Consider the following 19,221-nt stretch of genomic DNA (forward strand, 5'->3'; position numbering starts at 1 on the left):
TACAACTCCTCCATCTAATGCACAGTACACAATGCAATAGTTACACCCTTTTGCACATCCTACAGTGAAAATAACAAAGTTTGGAGTAAAATGTCAGTCATATATATTTCACCTCTGTCATATTTTTGATATTTATGATTGAGCTCTTTGTATATATTAGAGCTAATTCATATATTTTGTAAACTTTGTAATATATTGCATTATTTAATTTAGTTTAGTCTGTTACTGTTCTTATTGTCTATTGTCTTACTGTAAACACATAATTTCATTAGGGAAGTATCCTGATTCTGATTACACTGCTAACAGAACTTTAAGCATCTGCAGAGACAGCATGCACCCAGAGTGATTTTATAGCTGAATGTATGCAGACGCAATCCCAGCAGGCAAAGCCTGATCTTCTGTTCAGAAGATCTGTTTGTCAAATAAAAGTTTTTCTTGAGTATTACATTCACCAAAAAAGTCTCTTGAGTCACTGATGTTCACAGCACAAACACTGCATATCGTCATTTTCACAGCTCCTTGTATTCTAATGCAACTTTTTTGAATTTTTTAAATTATATGCATGTTTGCTTTAGCATAAATGTTCTAAAACAGGCGAGTTTATCAAAACATAAATAGTTTAATTGATAATCTCCAGTTTAGATGCTGGTTTCAAAACTTCTAAGCTATTAGGTTAACTGAAGAATTTTCCCTTTATGTTTTTAGAATAATTCAGCAATTCAGTCACAAATAATGTGGAAAAACAGAAACAAAAGAAGCCGAACAAAGGTAAAACAGAAAAGTAAAAAAAGAAAACCAAGCCAAATTAAACATGTGTCTCTAGAAAAAGACAACATAAAACCATCAGGTACACTTTTCCTGTACCTCTTACTAACGCCTTTGTTTGCTTAACTTAAAAAAAAAAAAACTGATATCAAAATAATTTTTGACAAAATTTTTGACAAAATACGCATCTTCTCTCTGTCACCACTTCCTCTGTGTAGTTAATCCCTCTACTTTTCTAAAGAAATGTCTTCAGAAATACGTAAATATTTGTCACGCCCTTGTGTGCCAAAGAAAACTTTCTGTCATCAAACCAAAATGTTGGATTCTTGCTTAATGTATTTACAAGCAACCTCAGCACATAGGATGTTGTTGTTACTTTTTGGAACGTAGGACCGACAGCAGCTGAACCCGAGTATCACGAGCCTGTTAATCATGTGTAAATTCTGAACTCAAACTCGTGCAGTCCCAGCAATCAGACTCAGTGTATCCAAATGGACCTGAGCAGCTCCACCAGCCTATTGATGTGGGCCCTGAGCCATCTGCATCTGAGCCAGAGGGTCCAAGCCACTCCCCCAACCTCAACCACCTAGGACCACTGCTGGCCATCTTCCAATTCTTCTCATTGGTTCAACCTGAGTCGCCAGTGGCATTGATGTAACCTAGGCCAATTGCTGCCTCATGATCTGTGACCCCTCCTTGGTTTTCTGTAGCATTCCATCCCGCCTCCTCCCTCCCTTTTCATCACCAGCATCCTCCCAAACCTCTGGAGAGGTCCCCTCTGACATCAGCCCCACACCCCAGAGGACCACCACTTCCGCAATCACCAGCCATCTGTCAAGATACTGAGGAGTCTTCACTGTCTCTGGCCACCTGTCCAGCCCCCAGAGGGATCCTGTCACCTTTGTTACCAGCTCACTCCTCAACCACCTGAAAGGTGCCAATCCAGATGTGGGTACTCTGCCCTGCCTTGTCATCACCAGCCACTCGAGAGGCCAGAGTCTGTCTCCATAATGTTTTTATTTGGGTCTGTATCCTTTTACTATATATAAGACCGACAGCTGTTGTCAGTCCTACGTTCCAAAAACTAACAACAACATCCTATTTGCCGAGGATGCTTGTAAATACATTAAGCAAGAATCCAACATTTTGGCAAGTTTTTCTTTGGAAGAGCCCACAAGGGCGAGAGAGAGAGAAAAAGAGAGAAATGCAATATAATTTAGCTGATTTATGATAAAGAATGAAAAAATACTCAATGTGGTAAGTGTTTACATTTTCTGTAATGTTTATATCATCTTCCTTTGCCTTATTTGATGAAAAACAATAGGACATGTGCGATGTGTCGTACTTGAGGGGATTTACTGTATGAGTGCATTTAATTTAGATCCCTCCAGGGTCAAGAAATGTGAATGATAAAGAAACATAGATACATTGATAAAACAATAAATAGTAATTACAACACTACTATTTTTATTACTACAGCTAACTACTGCTGATAATACTACTACTACTACTACTAATAATAATAATACTGTCACAGTTAACCAGGGTGAGCCCTGTGGAGGAATAAATGTGGACACAAGAGCAGGCACTTGCTGAGATGCGAAGGAGGTTTATTGCAAAATAAAACACAAGGTGAAAATGGCAAAACGGAACTAAAGATAATCTATACTGGGGAAAACTAAACAGCAAACCTGAACATGAAGGAAGGTGGGCGAAGGCACATGAAGGTTGACAGCAGGAGCAACACACGGTTTATACACAGACCAACCAATGATCAGCACACGAGTTGACGCGACTTAAATACACACTGAAGAAAACAGGGAGATTATATACGGGGGGGGGGGACACAGCTGGACCTGATGAGCCTGACGAGACGGGGGCAAAACTGAATACACTGACATAAGACATGGACCTTACAAAGTAAAATAGGAAAGAAGAAACAATTCACAAAGACACAGACTTGATACTGAACTAAACCTCCACTAAACACGAGGGCACAAGACACAAAGTCTAAGAACAAAACTCTAAACCAGAATTAACTGAAACATAGAATTAAAATATTAATCAACAAAGCATAACAAGAGAATCAGAATACAAACCATAATAAAGAAAATATAAGAAACTGAAAATGCTTTGTCAAAATGACCCAGAACGGTGACAAATAAACATAAAATATTAAATCCATCCATTCTCTTTCGCTTACCCTTTTCAGGGTTGCAGGGGGCTGGAGCCTATCCCAGTTGTCTTAGGGCGAGAAGCAGGGTACACCCTGGACAGTTTGTCGCAGGGCTAACACATAGAGATAGACAACCATTCGCACTCAACTTCACACCCACGGGCAATTTAGAGTTACCAGTTAACCTAACCCCACTAACAGCATGTCTTTGGACTGTGGGAGAAAGCCAGAATACCCAGAGAGAACCCACGACAAAACAGGGCAAACATGCAAACTCCACACAGAAAGACCCTGGTCTTGTACTGGAATTAAACTCAGGACCTTCTTTCTGTGAAGCAACAGTGCTAACCGCCGTGCCACTGTGCTGCCTGATGTAAACTGTTACTGTAATGTGTTATGATCATTTCTATAATATTTATATTATATTTATTGCTTGAAAATTACATAAATTATTCCAGTTTTCAAAGCAGCACAGCAGGATTTGATATGTAATTATTGCTGTGTTTCCATATTTCCTTTAATGTCATGTCAAAGAAGCCTGAGAAGGTCATGGCAGGAATGACTTAATCATCATTTTGTTGACAGTGGCCTTTGATCTGAAAAAGGTATTTGACAGTTTAAGCCATGGGATACTCGTTTCTAAATTCTAAACATAGTTTAAGAGGAGAGAGTAGTGGGTTAGAGTCAACCAAGAAAATAAACATCTTTTGAGGAATAGAAATTTCCCCAAGGATCAATCCTTGGCTCACTGCTTATTGGTATCATTTAGGCGATGACCTAAGTTTAAAGTAGGTCATCGAATGGATGCTGGCTTTCCCAGGTACTGGAAATATATGTGTGTGTGTGTGTGTGTGTGTGTGTGTGTGTGTGTGTGTGTGTGTGTGTGTGTGTGTGTGTGTGTGTGTGTGTGTGTGTGCGCCCAACACAACTACAGTAACCCTAACTACATATTTGGGTGATGTTACTATGATTATGCAAAAAAAGGTTTTAACAGGCCATTTTAGAGCACATTATTATTATTATTAATTCAGCCTGACAGCTATTTATACTTTTTATGGTTTATAACTGGTCATTTCTTATGACAGTATGGGCTCAATCATCACCATCCCCAGATGACATTGTTATATAACCAGGATCTGAAAAATTATGGTTCTGTGGCATCACTGTCAAATTTGGGAAAAAATAAAATCCAGCTTAGTTTTCTTCACTAATTTTGTCACTTCTTTTCAATGTATCTCCACACCCTCTTTCTAGATGCTTCTTCTCCATAAAGGTTTTCCATGTATGAAACACACTTGCAACTAAATTTCAATTTAATTCACTTTTATTTAGACAGCACGAAATCACAATAGCAGTTGCCTTAAGGCGCTTTGTGTTGTAAGGTAAAGATGATAATACAGAGAAAAATCAATTTAATTACAGATTAAATCAACCATGAATGTGGTGGCCACAGCTCATTGTAATTGCATGTCCAAGATAATGCTTCTAAATCTTATAATGAGCGTTGGTGCAGCACCTCATTTCAACATTTAAGCCTTTTGAGTACTTATGATGAGCAATACTGTATAAGAACTAGTCCATTTACCAAACCAGAGCCTATGTATGACATTCGCTGTTGTGGCTTCTTCTCTCTAAGGCCATCCTCCCTCTAGGCAAACTTTCAGCTGTTTGGCTCCCACTCAAAAAGAAGATTTGAGGATGTTGTGCTGAAGCCAGACTTTTGTACTTGAGAAAATCACATCAAAGATATTGCTTTCATTGGCATCAGACAGTCGGAAGCCTGATCTTTCATCTTCTAGACCCTACTGGTTCAGACCTCAAGATAGGAAAATTCTTTAACATGTGTAATATGCTTGAGCCATTCTTAGATTTGGGACTTATTATGTGTGTGTTTCTTGAGATGAACATGTTCTCTTACATTTCCACTGTTTGAAGAGTTCCTTTGCTCTTTTCTGAAAGTTTTTCCCAATGACAACATACAGAATAGGGTTAAGGATACTGTTGAAGAAGGCTAAGTATAAAGAAATGTGTTTGTAGATGATCAGTACGATGTGACACCTCAGAATCCCAAGTCTTTCAAGCAGATCTAGTATCCTGCTCAGGTGGAATGGCCCCCAGCAGATCAGGAATGCCAGAAGAACTGCCAGGATGAGTGTGGTGGCCTTCTGCTCCGTTCTCTGAGTGTTTAAACCCTCCAGCCTATTTCTCAGTGCTTGAATAATCTTTAGTGTGCAGAAGGAAATAATGGAAACAGGAATTATGAAACTGAAGACTGCAGTCATTACCTCATACACTAGATGTTGATCGTTATTGAAGTCAAGAATGCATTGACTATGATGAAGTAACTTCCTGTAAATGAATGCAGGGAGAGCAAAGACCAAGCCAAGACCCCACATAAACAGACATTCTAGTTTGGCATAAAATGGCCTACACATTCTATGATGGGACAATGGGTGCACCAGTGCCACATAACGATCTATGCTCACCAGAACAAGGAAGTAAATGCTGCAGAATGCATTCATTTTTATTATGGCAGTTACCACTTTGCACAGGCTTTCACTGAAAGCCCAGTAATAGCCCTTTGCTACATAGTCAGCCCAGAAGGGCAAACAGCACACCAGAGCAAGATCTGCTCCAGACAGGTTGCTCAAGTAGATCTCAGCCACGGTGCAGGCCTTCTTGTGGAGGCAAAGAACCATCAGCACAAACACATTAAAGATGATTCCAAGCACACTGATGACCAGGATGTAGGGTGGAACCAGAGTGAAGGTCCAACTTCCTGGTTCAGGATCACAAAGGCTTGCATTTGTGTTGTTCTGGTTTCCAGACATCTTTGGAGTACCAAACTTGTCAGGAACACTGCAGAGAAATACAGGATAGTAAAGCCAAAAAATTCTAAAAGCAATTAGAAACATGGAAAAGTAGTTTCAAATATTTTTTCCATAATGATGATAGACAGGGAGATGCTAATTTCTGAGTAATACTGATATAAAATGTCAAAGGAGTTTGCGAAGAAAAGCGTCTGGATTTCTTTAAGTTGCTTGAAGACGTTTCACCTCTCATCCGAGAAGCTTCTTCAGTTCTAAGGTCAAATGGCCGAGAGTCCCAGATTTAAACCCAGTGGGAGTATCCCCCCAAAGAGGGACAAAGGACCCCCTGGTGATCCTCTAATCACATGAGCCAAGGTGTGAAAGCGGGTGTGGGACCTAATCAGCCAGGGTTTCGGGTGAGCTCATTGTGAAACCTGGCCCCACCTTGTTATGTGAATTCCTGAGGTCAGATGGCCCAGGATGTGAGTGGGCATTAAGGCGTCTGGGGAGGGAACTCAAAACTGGATTATAGATGGCAGACAGTTGGTGTCGTAAACCACCGCCTCTGTTCAAAGATGGTCGCTCACAGTGGACATAGATGGCCTCTTTCACTCCTCTTTCAAACCATCTGTCCTCTCTGTCCAAAATTTCACATTTTGGACAGAGAGGACAGATGGTTTTTCACATTTTGGACAGAGAGGACAGATGGTTTTTCACATTTTGGACAGAGAGGACAGATGGTTTGAAAGAGGAGTGAAAGAGGCCATCTATGTCCACTGTGAGCGACCATCTTTGAACAGAGGTGGTGGTTTACGACACCAACTGTCTGCCATCTATAATCCAGTTTTGAGTTCCCTCCCCAGACGCCTTAATGCCCACTCACATCCTGGGCCATCTGACCTCAGGAATTCACATAACAAGGTGGGGCCAGGTTTCACAATGAGCTCACCCGAAACCCTGGCTGATTAGGTCCCACACCCGCTTTCACACCTTGGCTCATGTGATTAGAGGATCACCAGGGGTCCTTTGTCCCTCTTTTGGGGATACTCCCACTGGGTTTAAATCTGGGACTCTCGGCCATTTGACCTTAGAACTGAAGAAGCTTCTCGGATGAGAGGTGAAACGTCTTCAAGCAACTTAAAGAAGTCCAGACGCTTTTCTTCGCAAACTCCTTTGACTATGATGACCTGGATGACTGAGAACCTTCACAGACTGATATAAAATACAAAACCATAGATGTATTTCAAGTTACTGTAGTCCCATTAACTTTGATGACACCCAGCTAAATCTCCCGATGACCCTTGGCTTAGAGACTCTCTTTTAAATTGTTTTTCTAATTATAAAACATGCATGTGGTAGAAAACCAGGACAAAACACTTTTAGTTACCTTGTGCTGAAGCCCAGAGAAACTATTCTTGCACCTTGGGACTAAATGTTATCAAAACACACAAAATAAACTTTTTCATAATGATTGAGCACATCATCAGTACAGATAATGCTGCAAAACAGAAAACACTGTTCATGAGAAACAGTGATTACCCCTTTTAAGTTGTTGAAGAACCAAATATTACATCTACAGAGAACAAGTGTAAAATAAAGAAAAGTAAAATGTCAGATTAAACAGTTGCATACCCCGTATCTCCTCTAGAACATGAAAACCGTCAGCGATACTCTCCTAGTAGCTTTGGCTATCGTCTTCTGTTCTAGTCTTACTTGCTTAACTTAGGAGAAAGTAAACTGATATTAATGTGATGTCAGACAAGGTTTATGTAAGAATACTTTCTCTGTTACCACTTTTTCTTCTGTGTAGTTAGCCCCTCCTCCTTTTTTTTTATTCCTCAGAGATCAATTTAGAAATATTCTGGGCTCCACCAAAGAAAACTATGTGTTTTTAAAACATCATGCCAAAATGCAGGAGCCTCCAGACAGTTCTCACTTCCTGATAATATTGCTTAGTCTATTTACAAGCATCCCACGGGTTCTGAGATGTAGTTGTGTTTTATTTGGACCAGAAGTTTCATCAGGTCAGTGACTACTGGTCCTGAGGAAATGCATACGTGCCTGAGCCTTGTTCCCGTGGGTCCATTGGTGTCCCTTCGGTCCCTTGTTACCAAAGCCAAAGCTTTTGCATTCAGATCTGACCATTGTTGGTCATTTTACTGAACTTCTCATAGATTCAACCTATGAGGAGGAACTTTGCCTCCTTCCTCATTATCTTCCCACCTTGCCTTCTTACAACTGACCTCCCAAATCTCTGGAGATGTCCCCAGAGACACAAGTCCCCAGCCAAGCTCACTTACGCCACTTTCCAGGATGCAGACGAGTCTTATCTTTCTTGTTGTCTCTGTCTTGGCCTCGTTCGTTCCCCAGAAGGATCATGCCAACACTATCACCGGCTGATGCTTTAACCAATTGAAAGGTGCCAGGCCAGTTGTAGGTCCTCTGCTCTGCCTTTGAAAGGCCACAGTGTGTTTCCAAGTGCTTGCACTTGGGTCCTCTATCCTTCATTTCCATGACAGTGTTTGTTAACAGTCTCTATGTCATTGATTCTTTTTATATTGTTTCAGAGATTGTTTTATGATATCCTACAAAAAAGAAAAGTGGAAGAATCCACATAAAATTCAGACTTTTTTAAAGCTTTATTTTCAATACAAGAATAATAAAAGAACAAGACATATTAGGACAGGTACATACAAGACATTCAGAAACAAGACAAGATGGTTAAGACAATAAGACGTGTGATGTGTAGTGAGGATTTGCTGTATGAGTGTGTTTAATTTAGTTCCCTCCAGGCTCAGAAAAGGAGAAGGAATAAAGAAAAATAAAAACAGTGATAAAGCACCGGTAGAAAGATTCACACAAACAATTCAAGCAAGGCCAACAAACCACAACCTAACAGCAGTTGCCTGGCAGCACTGCAGGGCAAGGCCAAGCAGGGCAGGAATTATGCTGTAGTGTAAGTATGTACTGTGTGATAACAGAGGCTTTCCTCGGTTCTAAAGGTCACCATCCTTCAATGTTTGAGCTGGAATCACACAACTTTGACTTGCCCCTCAGACCCAATTGAAGAGAGCAAACTCATTGCATGAGTTTTGCCAAAAAAGAAAAAAAAGAAAAACTCCCCAGAACCTGGCTGCTTGCTTTATTTAGATGGTGCAGTCATATATATATATATTTAGAGATATATATATATATATATATATATATAGATAGAGAGATAGAGAGATAGATAGAGAGATAGATAGACATAATAATCCTGAACTGAAATTTGAAAAAATTGATAAACATAAGAAAAGACTTGCATATATTCTGACTTCAAGATATGAATCATGTTTAATATAAACTGTAATCTGTGATAACTGATAATATTAAGTTTAACATGCGCATCCACCACTGTAAGAATATAAATACATGACAGAAAATAAGAAAAACTTAATGTGGTACCTGCAAGAAAAACTGCATTAACATGTGTAACTTTTGCCTTACTCAAAACCAGTTCACTACCATCTCTCTGCTCTTATACTGGGCCTTGTTCAAGTCCTTCATATGATTTTGTATTGTTATATTATGTTTTTGGTCTTATTTAATATGAGCATCCACCAGTGTAAAGGTTATTCATATTGCATGGGACCAAAAATCATTAGAAAACAGAAATATATATCACATTTAGGTAATAAATATGTTATGTCTGTATATCACTTTTTGTAGAAGCAGTTTCATAGACAATTAGACCCCATATATTCACATTACATAAATGCTTCACATTTTTTCTTATGCCTGGGTAAATAATTGTCATTAAATAAAATCATCAATCACTGCACACATCAAAACTCAAAATAACTCCTGTTATTTAGCTTGAGCCAATGTCCGATTTAACACTTGTGAAGCGTGTGCGTGAGAAGCGTATGCTTGATCTTCTTGTTTTCTTATATTTCCTAGATATGAAGAGTTCCTTTGCTTTTTTCTGGAAGTTCTTCCCAATGGTGACGTAGAGAATGGGGTTAAGGACACTGTTGAAGAAGGCTAAGTATACAGTAATTTGTTTGCAGACTAATATTTTGTGATCCCCCAAAATCCCAACATGTTTGAGAATCTGAAGTCTTTCAAATAGATCTAGTATCCTGCTCAGCTGAAATGGCCCCCAGCAGATCAGGAATGCCAGGAGAACTACCAGGATGAGAGTGGTGGCCTTCTGCTCTGTTCCATGTCCATTTGGCCTGTTTCTCAGGGCTTGAATAATCTTAAGAGTGCAGAGGAAAATAATGAAAAAAGGGATTATGAAGCTGAAGATTATGGTAGTCAACTCGTACACTAGAAGTTGATCTTTATCAAAGTCAAGGGTACATTTAAAATCAAGTAATTTCCTGTAGATGAATGCAGGGAGAGCAAAGACCAAGCCAAGAAACCACACAACTGCACATGCTAGTTTGGCATAAAATGGCCGGCGTATCCTCTCATGGGAAAGCGGGTGCACCAGTGCCACATAACGATCTATGCTAACCAGAACAAGGAAGTAGATGCTGCAGAATGCATTCATTTTTAATATGGCAGTTACCACTTTGCACAGGCTTTCATTGAAAGCCCAATTAAAGCCCTTTCCTACATAGTCAGCCCAGAAGGGCAAACAGCACACCAGAACAAAGTCAGCTCCAGCCAAGTTGCTCAAGTAGATCTCAGCTATTGTGCAGGCCTTCTCGTGGAAGCAGAAAACCATCAGCACAAACGCATTAAAGATGATTCCAAGCACACTGATGGCCAGGATGTAGGATGAACCCAGAGTGAAGATCAATCTATTTGGCTCAAGATTAGTCCAATTTGTATTGTTTAGGTTTCCAGACATCTTTACAGGGATGAGGTTGACAGGGATACTGCAGAGAAATAGAGAACAGAGTACAGATAAAACATTATTGTAGGCTAACTTTCACATTTATTTTTCTTTTCCTTTTTTCCAAAAGAGGAAAGAAAATATCCACACTTAGCTTAAAGTATTCAATGCAGTGAAGTTAATAAGGACAAAGTGAGTGTTGAAAGGTGTCATAGCTATATTTAGGGGCAGATTTAATCTACACCGGTATAAAATCGTCTTTTGGCATTAAAAAGCTACTGTGGGGGTTTACTAAAAAGGAACAGTGTCGACTTTAAGACTAAAATCCACAGGGGAAAGTGGCATGATGATGGTACAGTTGTAAAAATGTACCCATGGGAGTGAAAGGTTGTTGGGGTGATCTCCCATAACAGTGCCTTAATTTATATACAAAGATCTTGTCAGTTAATTTCAGTAATTACCTACCAAGAGCAGAGACTCAAAAATGAGCACGCCCAATAAGTGAAAGTGCAGGTGTCAATGAAGTCCTGAAACAAATATTACAGTGTAAGTGCAGGTTTTAAACCTGTTTCTCTATGAAAACAGTCTAGCAGTTAAGGTAAATGAGAGCAAGAAGAAGAAGAAATATGGTTTTGTCTAAGGATGAACTCTTCTTAGAAACTTGTGAGACAGTGTGAGATTCTGAGGACTGACACTCAGGTGCAGCTTAGATTTATCCAGCAGCGAGTTTATTCCAAACAACTCCATCATCTGAACATGAGCATATTATTGTAGTATATTGTAGTCCATATTATTCCACTGCTTATTCTACGAGCTGCGATGCTGCAGAAACCTATTATAGCCTAAATTACCCATATTATTCAGACAGTAACCCGACGCGCTAACATAATGACATCAACAGCTACAGTTTTAAAATATGATATGCTTGTCTCTGATAGCCAGAAAAAAAAAAAACTACGTAAAAATCTTTTTAATAAAATTCTAGTATTGCTACTTAAGAGCAGGAAGCGCCCACCTCTAAAAACGCAAGGTTAGGATTCCGTGGAGATCTCGAGTTACAGCACAGAGCAAAGGTTTTGTCACTGCGCTCACAGCTTAAAGGGATCCATCCGTCACAGTTACGCACGCTGATAATATTTCCTCATTTTATTCCGAATAAACGAACACTTCAGCTCCATAATCAACATTAAGATGTGTTTTTTTCAACGTTACATTTAGCGTTAAACTGCGTCCAGGAAATCTAACAAATCAGGATTGCATGCTTCTTTTAAATATTCTCCTCCCAAAGTTTTTTTTTTTTTAACCCGTAAAAGAGAAACTCCTACAAATACTTCACCAATAAGATAAGCCACCAAAATACCTGCTGTGCCCACACCTTCAATCGTAAAACTGGCACCGCATCTCCTCATTAAATCCCGACTGCAGCGCTTCAGCGCTAAAAGCGTTTCTCGTCTTTCCTCAGACAAACCATCCTACACCGGTCCTAACACCGAAATGTCTTAGTGTCTTAGATTAATGCCTGATTCTGATTCAGTATGTAATAGTGACTTCAATAGATACCAATCATTTAAAACATAAATAAATTTAAAAAAAAAAACCCTCAAATGAGGGCTTTTATGCACATTTATTGTACAACTTGTGCTTATTATATTCTCATTATTTTCCTGAAGCTTAGCTTCACTTTTTTGGTTTTTACTTAGGCTGGATTTTGATCCATCTATGAATATTCTTTGCCTTCAGTTCTATATTTTTTTTCTATATTTTGCTAATTCTTTGTATTTATAGAGTTTATTACTTCCCCCATTAAGTCCCTCTGAGCTCGTTCGTCTTGTTGTTCCAGTTGTTGTTACTTACTTCCTGTTTTATTTTGGTAGGTATTTCCCTGTGTCATTCGTTCAGCTTTTACCTCCTGGCTTAGAGTTCAGTTTTCCTGAAGTAACCTGCTAAAACAGAGTAATTTAAACGGAAAAAAAAACAACCGAAAAACAAACTAAAACGCATACAACAAATTATTTGTTCAGTAAATTCAACTAAAGAGGATTCGTTAAAACTAATTATAGTGAGATTTCTTATTTTTTTTTTTTTTTTTTTTTTGGCAGGTAACTAAGTCAGTTTCTTAGGAGTTGTATGAAACCACTTAACACAACTTTTTCTAAGTAAATGAAAAAAAATTGTTTTAAGTGTATCCTCATCTTTGCACTTCCCGGATTTTCTCCAGGACCTTCTGTGAACTCTGGTTACTTTTTGTTGTGGACTTAACAGTTTAAATACACACCTCAGCTTTTGTTTTGTTTTTTTTAGCTCTGTCTCTCTACAGTTTGCATTTGGGTTACATTAGTTACCAGGTCATGACGCTTTAACCTTGTACAGTCTTTACTTTGTAACACAAAACACCTTGTAAAGTTCCATATAAATAAAATTGAACTGCATTCTTTTTTCTTACCCAAATAATGAAATGGGTGAAAAGACGCGGTTACATGTTTGCCTGCATTTTGCCCACTCAGTCTAATGAATGCATAATATTTTGTGCGTATTACTATTTAGCAATTAAATTCATTTAGTCACTAATATTATATGGCACCCACACTTTTTGTATATCCTCACCTTCAGCAAGAGCCAGTTTCTTCGTAGAACAATTTCACGTGTGTTCGTAATCCCATAAAAGTTCCAGCTCTATGGTGTTAAACATTATCAAAACACAAACTTACATGTTGAGACAGTTCCACCCTAGATGCTGTTGTGTTACACCCACTAATATCAGGTTACCTAACTTGCACAGCTGGTAAGTTAACTGAAGGGTATTTTTAAAGTTTTATGTGTTGAATTATTAAAAAGTAATGGCAACAAGCTGAAAATCCTTTTACTGTTGACTTGTTAAGCCACTTTGCAAATATTACTATAGAGGAGAAAGGAAGGATTGAAGGATTAAAAAAACAACCAAAGTTAAGCTTACCTTGCAGCCAAAAGAATCTGTTCTCCAGATGGAAAAAAAAAGGCCAAACGAGTTTCTACTAAATAGCTGTCTCTGTTTTTCTTACTTAAAAGAGAAAGTAAACTGAATTGAAACTAATGTCTGACAAAGACTATATAAGATGATTCACTCTTTTGCCAGCTCTTCTGCTTTTCAGTCAATGCCGCCTTTGTTTTTTACACTTCAAGTAGCACTTTCTCTTTGCATGGTTCTTTTTTATGGTGTTGGTTCAGGTATTGTTTTATGGACTTTTATAGAGTCGGGCCTTCTGTGAACATAACATCTGAAAAGGCATTTGAACTGCTCAATTAAGCTGAGAATGCAAATACTATTGTTATCAGTTGGTGGAATAATTGAGAGAATCTCTTACTAAACATTGGGTTGGCATTTTTTTCCATTTCAATTATTGCATACTTTTGTGTTTTTGTGTGAGATATGGGCCACACCCATGTGGGAGTGGAGATTGCCCTCTAGTCCAGCAGCCAGCTATTTGGAGTTTACTACACAGAGTGGTTGATTGGTGATGATTTGAGCCCATCTATTTTAAAGGAAAATAGTATTACATTAATAGAGATTAATAGATTAATAGAATATTAGAGCTCAACCCTAAATCGCTTCCTTTATTCTGTATCATATCTATATGAAGACATTTATGCTAAACAAACAGAAAATACTCCACTTTGACACATGCAATTTTCTCTCAAATTAAACCATTATTTTATGTTCATGTTTAATCCCCAACAAAGTAACATCTACATGGACAGAACTTTTAAGAAAATTAATATTTATATCATGTCATTTCAATAGTGCCAGTGTGGTTCAGTGTATTCTGTTAGGTTTACTTGGATGTGCCAATATGTCCATGAGATAAATCCGATACTGACAGCCCACTAACCACAAAACTAGTGTAGAGATCTGCCTGCTGTTTACATTGTAACAGCTGCCTGTTGGCAGTTCAAAGCCTGCCACTGAGTGGACAGGTACGCCTGGAGTTCGTTAGTCCTTTGTAGTTTAATCACAGCTTACCAAATAAAGGCTTATTGGAGGTGCTGAGAACCATAACCATCCACATCTATTCTTTTAACCATTCATCTAGTTCTGGGACGTATGAGGACTGGAGTCTATCCCAGCTGTCATACGGGGAATCAACACTGGACTGGGCCAACACAGATTTACATTAACACCCACATTCAACTGCCAAATTGAAATCACCAACTAATCCAAAGTATAAAATATCTAATAACTCATGAAGTGTAACTTAAAATAGGATGTGCATTTAATTTAAAACATTATTTTTGATTTAGAACATAAAGTTCCCTGGTGTGTAGATGGTGTTTATTTATCACAGCGGATTACAGAAGATGCCAATAAATGAGGATTATTGAGTTTTTGTATTTACACTGATCTGGCAAGGTGATATATTGCAAGTTCACTGTATAAATGTTTCACAATACATACACAGAAGCTGTCAGTAAAAGCGAAGTTTGTGTACGAGGCATACAATTCGCTGTTTTTCATATACTGATACATACATGCAAAAACTAATAAAGTGTGCAGGTAGTTCTTCAGTATTGGTAGGTTAAAATGTCTTTTTGGAGTCACAGGAGTAGGAAAGGAATACTTTACAATGTAATATACAACAGTAAGAAATACTGCGCAGCACAACAGGTTTGGTGGTTTACAGTTCATCACTAAAGTATTCGAAGTCAGTAGCAGTAAAACCGCATAATGTTGCAGAACAGAGACATTTGAGCACTCACATGTACAGTGTGGAACATCTAACCATTAAAATCTTGTGTTAATGCTATTAACGCTGTTAACCTTCTTTCATCTCCTTTGTATAGTTGTTCCATTATATTAGCTTGTGTCCATTACTTATGTAATATAGAATAAATGTGGTAATGCTATTCAATTATGTAGCAGTGTTATTATTGCATTAGATCTGAAAGCAAAATATAACTGAATTTAAAAAAAATTCAAGCAGTAGAATGGCAGATTCAGATTCATGTCTCAAATGATGTTAAGAGAAAGCTGGATCATTGGCTTTGAAAGCAACCCCACCCTTGTTGTTTGAACTTTTGATGTAAAACAAAAGATGTGGATTATATTTGTGTGTGTGTGTGTGTGTGTGTGTGTGTGTGTGTGTGTGTGTGTGTGTGTGTGTGTGTGTGTGTTCAGGGCACTGAACAGTACATGTATCTTCCATTAGTCACTTCTTCATCACATTCTCCAGAAACGGGGAACACTGCCCAAAAGAATAAAAGATAATGTTTTCAATTTCTTTCTAACTTTGCCTGATTAACAGTCCTAGTTAATCCTTATTAATCTTGGCTTTTAGTAACACCTCTTAGTTCATTCTTGCTGTTGCAGCTTCTTCTCTCTAAGCCAACTTTATTCTGAGCATGACTTAAATAGTCGGTGGTTGGGACTGTTGTGTTCACAGCCAGAGCTGTATACCTGAGATGATAATATCAAGGATATCACTCTCACTGACATTATGCAGAGCCAAGACTCTAAATGCTCCAGAGACTGTGTGTTACTTTCAAATATGCTTCTTTAATATGGATATCCACCAAATTCCTGGTATTGTATGTGCATAGAATTAGGGAAAAAAAAATAGCAGGACCCCTCTAGGCACTCAAACCTTACTACTACTTTCTGGAGAAACGGTGTAATAAACAATGTTAAATAAACCCCATATATTCAGATTGCCTAAATATTTTTCTTTCTCATGCTTGGGTCAATAATCACCCAGTTAATTTAAAATAATCGAAGCACACATCAAAACTCAAAAGATCACAGAGCAGCTTGAGACTTTGTCAGCCTCAGAGTCGTCATGCGAGTTGACATGAGGCTGAATGTTTCTGTTGTCTTATTGTTCCACTGCTTGGAGAGTTCCTTTGCTCTTCTTCTGAAGTTTTTTCCAGCAATGACGTAGAGAATGGGGTTAAGGACACTGTTGAAGAAGGCAAAGTACACAGAGACCTGTTGGACGATGGTCTGTGTGATGTTACATTTCAGAATGCGAGTGTATCGGAGCACATCTAGTATCTTTGTCACGTGGAATGGCACCCAGCAAATCAGGAATGCCAGGAGAACTGCCAGGATAAGAGTGGTGGCCTTCTGCTCCATTTTCTTAGTGTTTAAACCCTCCATTAGCCTGTTACTCAGTGACTGAAAAATTCTGACAGTGCAGAAGGAAATAATGATAATAGGGATGATGAAGCTGAAAATTATGGTTATCACCTCATATGCCACATATTGATGTTCATTGAAGTCAAGTTCACATCCAGTAAGATTTGACTGAGACTTGAATTCTAACTTCCTGTAGATGAATATGGGGAGAGCAAAGACCAAGCCAAGACCCCACACAAACAGACATCCCAATTTGGCATAAAACGGCCGGCGTATCCTCTCATGGGAAAGCGGGTGCACCAGGGCCACATAACGATCTATGCTAACCAGAACAAGGAAGTAAATACTGCAGAAGGCATTCATGTAGATAACAGCTGATGACACTTTACACAGGCTTTCACTGAAAGGCCAGTCGTACCTCTTTCTTACATTTTCAGCCCAGAAGGGCAAACAGCACACCAGAACAAGATCAGCTCCAGCCAGGTTGCTCAGGTATATCTCAGCCACATTGCAGGCCTTCTTGTGGAGACAGAAAACCATCAGCACATACACATTAAAGATGATTCCAAGCACGCTGATGACCAGGATGTAGGGTGGAACCAGAGTGATGATCAAACTATTGTCAAAATCACAATGGTTTTCACTTGTGTTGCTTTGGTTTCCAGACATCTTGACAGAGTAAGAGTTGGAACGGATGCTGCAGAGAAACAGAGGACAGCACCAGAAATAAAATATTATTCTAAAAACAGAACATTATTGCGAGAACATTATTTTGACGGCACGGAGTACAGAGATATACATAATTATGAGTAACAATGATGCAAAATGTCGCTACATTTTCATTTATTTTGCAAAGAATTTAACTGAACACAAAAACTGTGGCTGAGAGAGACCATTAATTCACACTTATTTAAAATCACCAATTAACCCAATATGTATATGCAAAATTAAGAGAATAATAATTGTTTTGAATAAAAAGCATTTTTGCGTGTTACTTGAATTTTATTTTTCTATCATCGAACCATGCCACAACCGTGGCAACGAGATATTTGCTTTCTCCATCATTTTTCCTTCTTCCCCAGAGAATGAAAAAGGTTAAGAATCCAGACTCTAATCTTTGAGGTGGTTTATATAGGATGATTATCTGAGTCACATGAGTACATGGCACTGGATTTATCATCACTGATAAAACATAATATTAACTGGAATACCCTGATACCCAACTCTGATGACATCTGTAATAATGTAATTTTTCTATTAAGAAAAATAAGCAGCTATTATATTATTTATAGCCATTATTCCAACTGATAATACCGGTCTACCGCTATTAAGTAGTTATTTATGTGTCTTTTTCTTTGCATATAAACATGTAATGAAAAAAAAAGAGAATACATTTCTATTATACCTGCAGAGCCCTTTCCATTATCAGTTACTTAAAGTTCCAACCGTACAATAGAAACGCATCTACGTTTCTAATAACCGATTATTGTTAACCAGGACTGACCCAACGGACATATCCCTGCAGAACTTTTACATGTACTTTGCTTTCTCTTAGCATTTAAGAGAAAGTGAGTCAGTGATATTTATAGCAACCTCATTTTCTGCATCAGTTGCAGCCACATTCTTCCTAAAATAATTCTAAACGCATACAGATTAAAACAAAAACATGACAAAATACAAACCCTGCTTTTTACATGTGTTTGGAGTTTGTTTCACTTCTTAATGCATTTAGCTAAATATAACCACTATCTAACACTAAACATGCAGAGACAATTCCAGTTAATCATCTCCAGTCTAGATCGTGACATGGCTGTCAGACATCACGTTTCTAAATCTCTGCTGTTGATAAATATTTATACCACAGAGAAAAACATTGACAAGTAAAAACCAAGCCAAATAAGGCTCATGCATACCTTTTAGGGAAAAGAGTCTGTTCTCTAGATGGAAAAAAGAACACATCAATCTAGCCAGCTATACTCTCCCAGTAACTCCAGTTGCAGTTGTTTTCTGATTCTTCCCTACTTACTTACTTGAAGGAGAAAATAAACTGACATCAAAGTGATGTCAGATATCTTTGAGGGTATGAGATGACTCAATGTTTTGCCACCCCCTCCTCTCTTCGCTCAGCCAATCCTCTACTTTTCCTCGTTCGGTAGCATTGTTTGTATCATTGCACTAAATTTACTTAACTATGTGTGTGTGTGTACTTTTTAAATTCAGTTGTATGTCTGTAGACATCATAGCATTACGTCATGTGCTTCTGACAACTTACTAAATGTTGTCTCGTGCATTTACAAGCATCGCCTGGGACTAGAAATATGTTAATGTTTGTTAACTCTCTCTCTCTCTGTCTCTCTCTCTCAAATGCATGCTCTCTCTCGCTCTCTTTCTATAAGTGGATGAGTTTAATAAGAGCGCGGGACTCAGAACAGGTCCTGACAACGACCAGAAGAACATAGCTTGATAGATACGATAGTGACTGCTGATAGTAACAGAAGAAGAAGGAGCACATGATGATTGAGAAGCACCAGGTATTGTT

The 19,221-nt window shown here is 38.4% G+C and overlaps 2 protein-coding genes across 8 annotated transcripts; both read right to left on the reverse strand.

Annotated features, from left to right (window-relative positions):
• Positions 1-8,371: 8,371 nt before the first annotated feature.
• On the reverse strand, positions 8,372-13,261 carry LOC116328230 (B2 bradykinin receptor-like). Of its 6 annotated transcripts, none has more exons than XM_039602984.1 (3): positions 11,952-12,034; positions 11,042-11,103; positions 8,372-10,619 (listed from the first exon to the last, which is right to left on the reverse strand). In XM_039602984.1, the coding sequence occupies exon 3, from the start codon at positions 10,589-10,591 to the stop codon at positions 9,602-9,604; it is 990 nt and encodes a 329-aa protein (XP_039458918.1). In that variant the 5' UTR covers positions 10,592-10,619; positions 11,042-11,103; positions 11,952-12,034; the 3' UTR covers positions 8,372-9,601. The 6 variants fall into 6 exon arrangements, with proteins under 6 accessions (XP_039458918.1, XP_039458919.1, XP_039458916.1 ...); XM_039602985.1 differs by lacking the exon at positions 11,952-12,034 and adding an exon at positions 11,592-11,906; XM_039602982.1 differs by lacking the exons at positions 11,042-11,103; positions 11,952-12,034 and adding an exon at positions 13,181-13,261.
• A 1,604-nt stretch (positions 13,262-14,865) lies between these two features.
• LOC116328229 (B2 bradykinin receptor-like) lies at positions 14,866-18,700 on the reverse strand. 2 transcript variants are annotated; one of them, XM_039603079.1, is made up of 3 exons: positions 18,596-18,700; positions 17,101-17,379; positions 14,866-17,004 (listed from the first exon to the last, which is right to left on the reverse strand). In XM_039603079.1, exons 2-3 carry the CDS (start codon positions 17,349-17,351, stop codon positions 16,344-16,346), a joined length of 912 nt encoding a protein of 303 aa, XP_039459013.1. In that variant the 5' UTR covers positions 17,352-17,379; positions 18,596-18,700; the 3' UTR covers positions 14,866-16,343. The 2 variants fall into 2 exon arrangements, with proteins under 2 accessions (XP_039459013.1, XP_031605816.1); XM_031749956.2 differs by having other exon boundaries at positions 14,866-17,379.
• Between the last annotated feature and the right edge of the window lie 521 nt (positions 18,701-19,221).

Source organism: Oreochromis aureus, linkage group 19 (assembly GCF_013358895.1).
Source record: "Oreochromis aureus strain Israel breed Guangdong linkage group 19, ZZ_aureus, whole genome shotgun sequence".
NCBI classification, from domain to species: domain Eukaryota; kingdom Metazoa; phylum Chordata; class Actinopteri; order Cichliformes; family Cichlidae; genus Oreochromis; species Oreochromis aureus.

Bases quoted from the DNA above. Each gene is read 5' to 3' on its own strand.
- LOC116328230 (XM_039602982.1), bottom strand. From the start codon at position 10,591: ATGTCTGGAAACCTAAACAATACAAATTGGACTAATCTTGAGCCAAAT.
- LOC116328229 (XM_031749956.2), bottom strand. From the start codon at position 17,351: ATGTCTGGAAACCAAAGCAACACAAGTGAAAACCATTGTGATTTTGAC.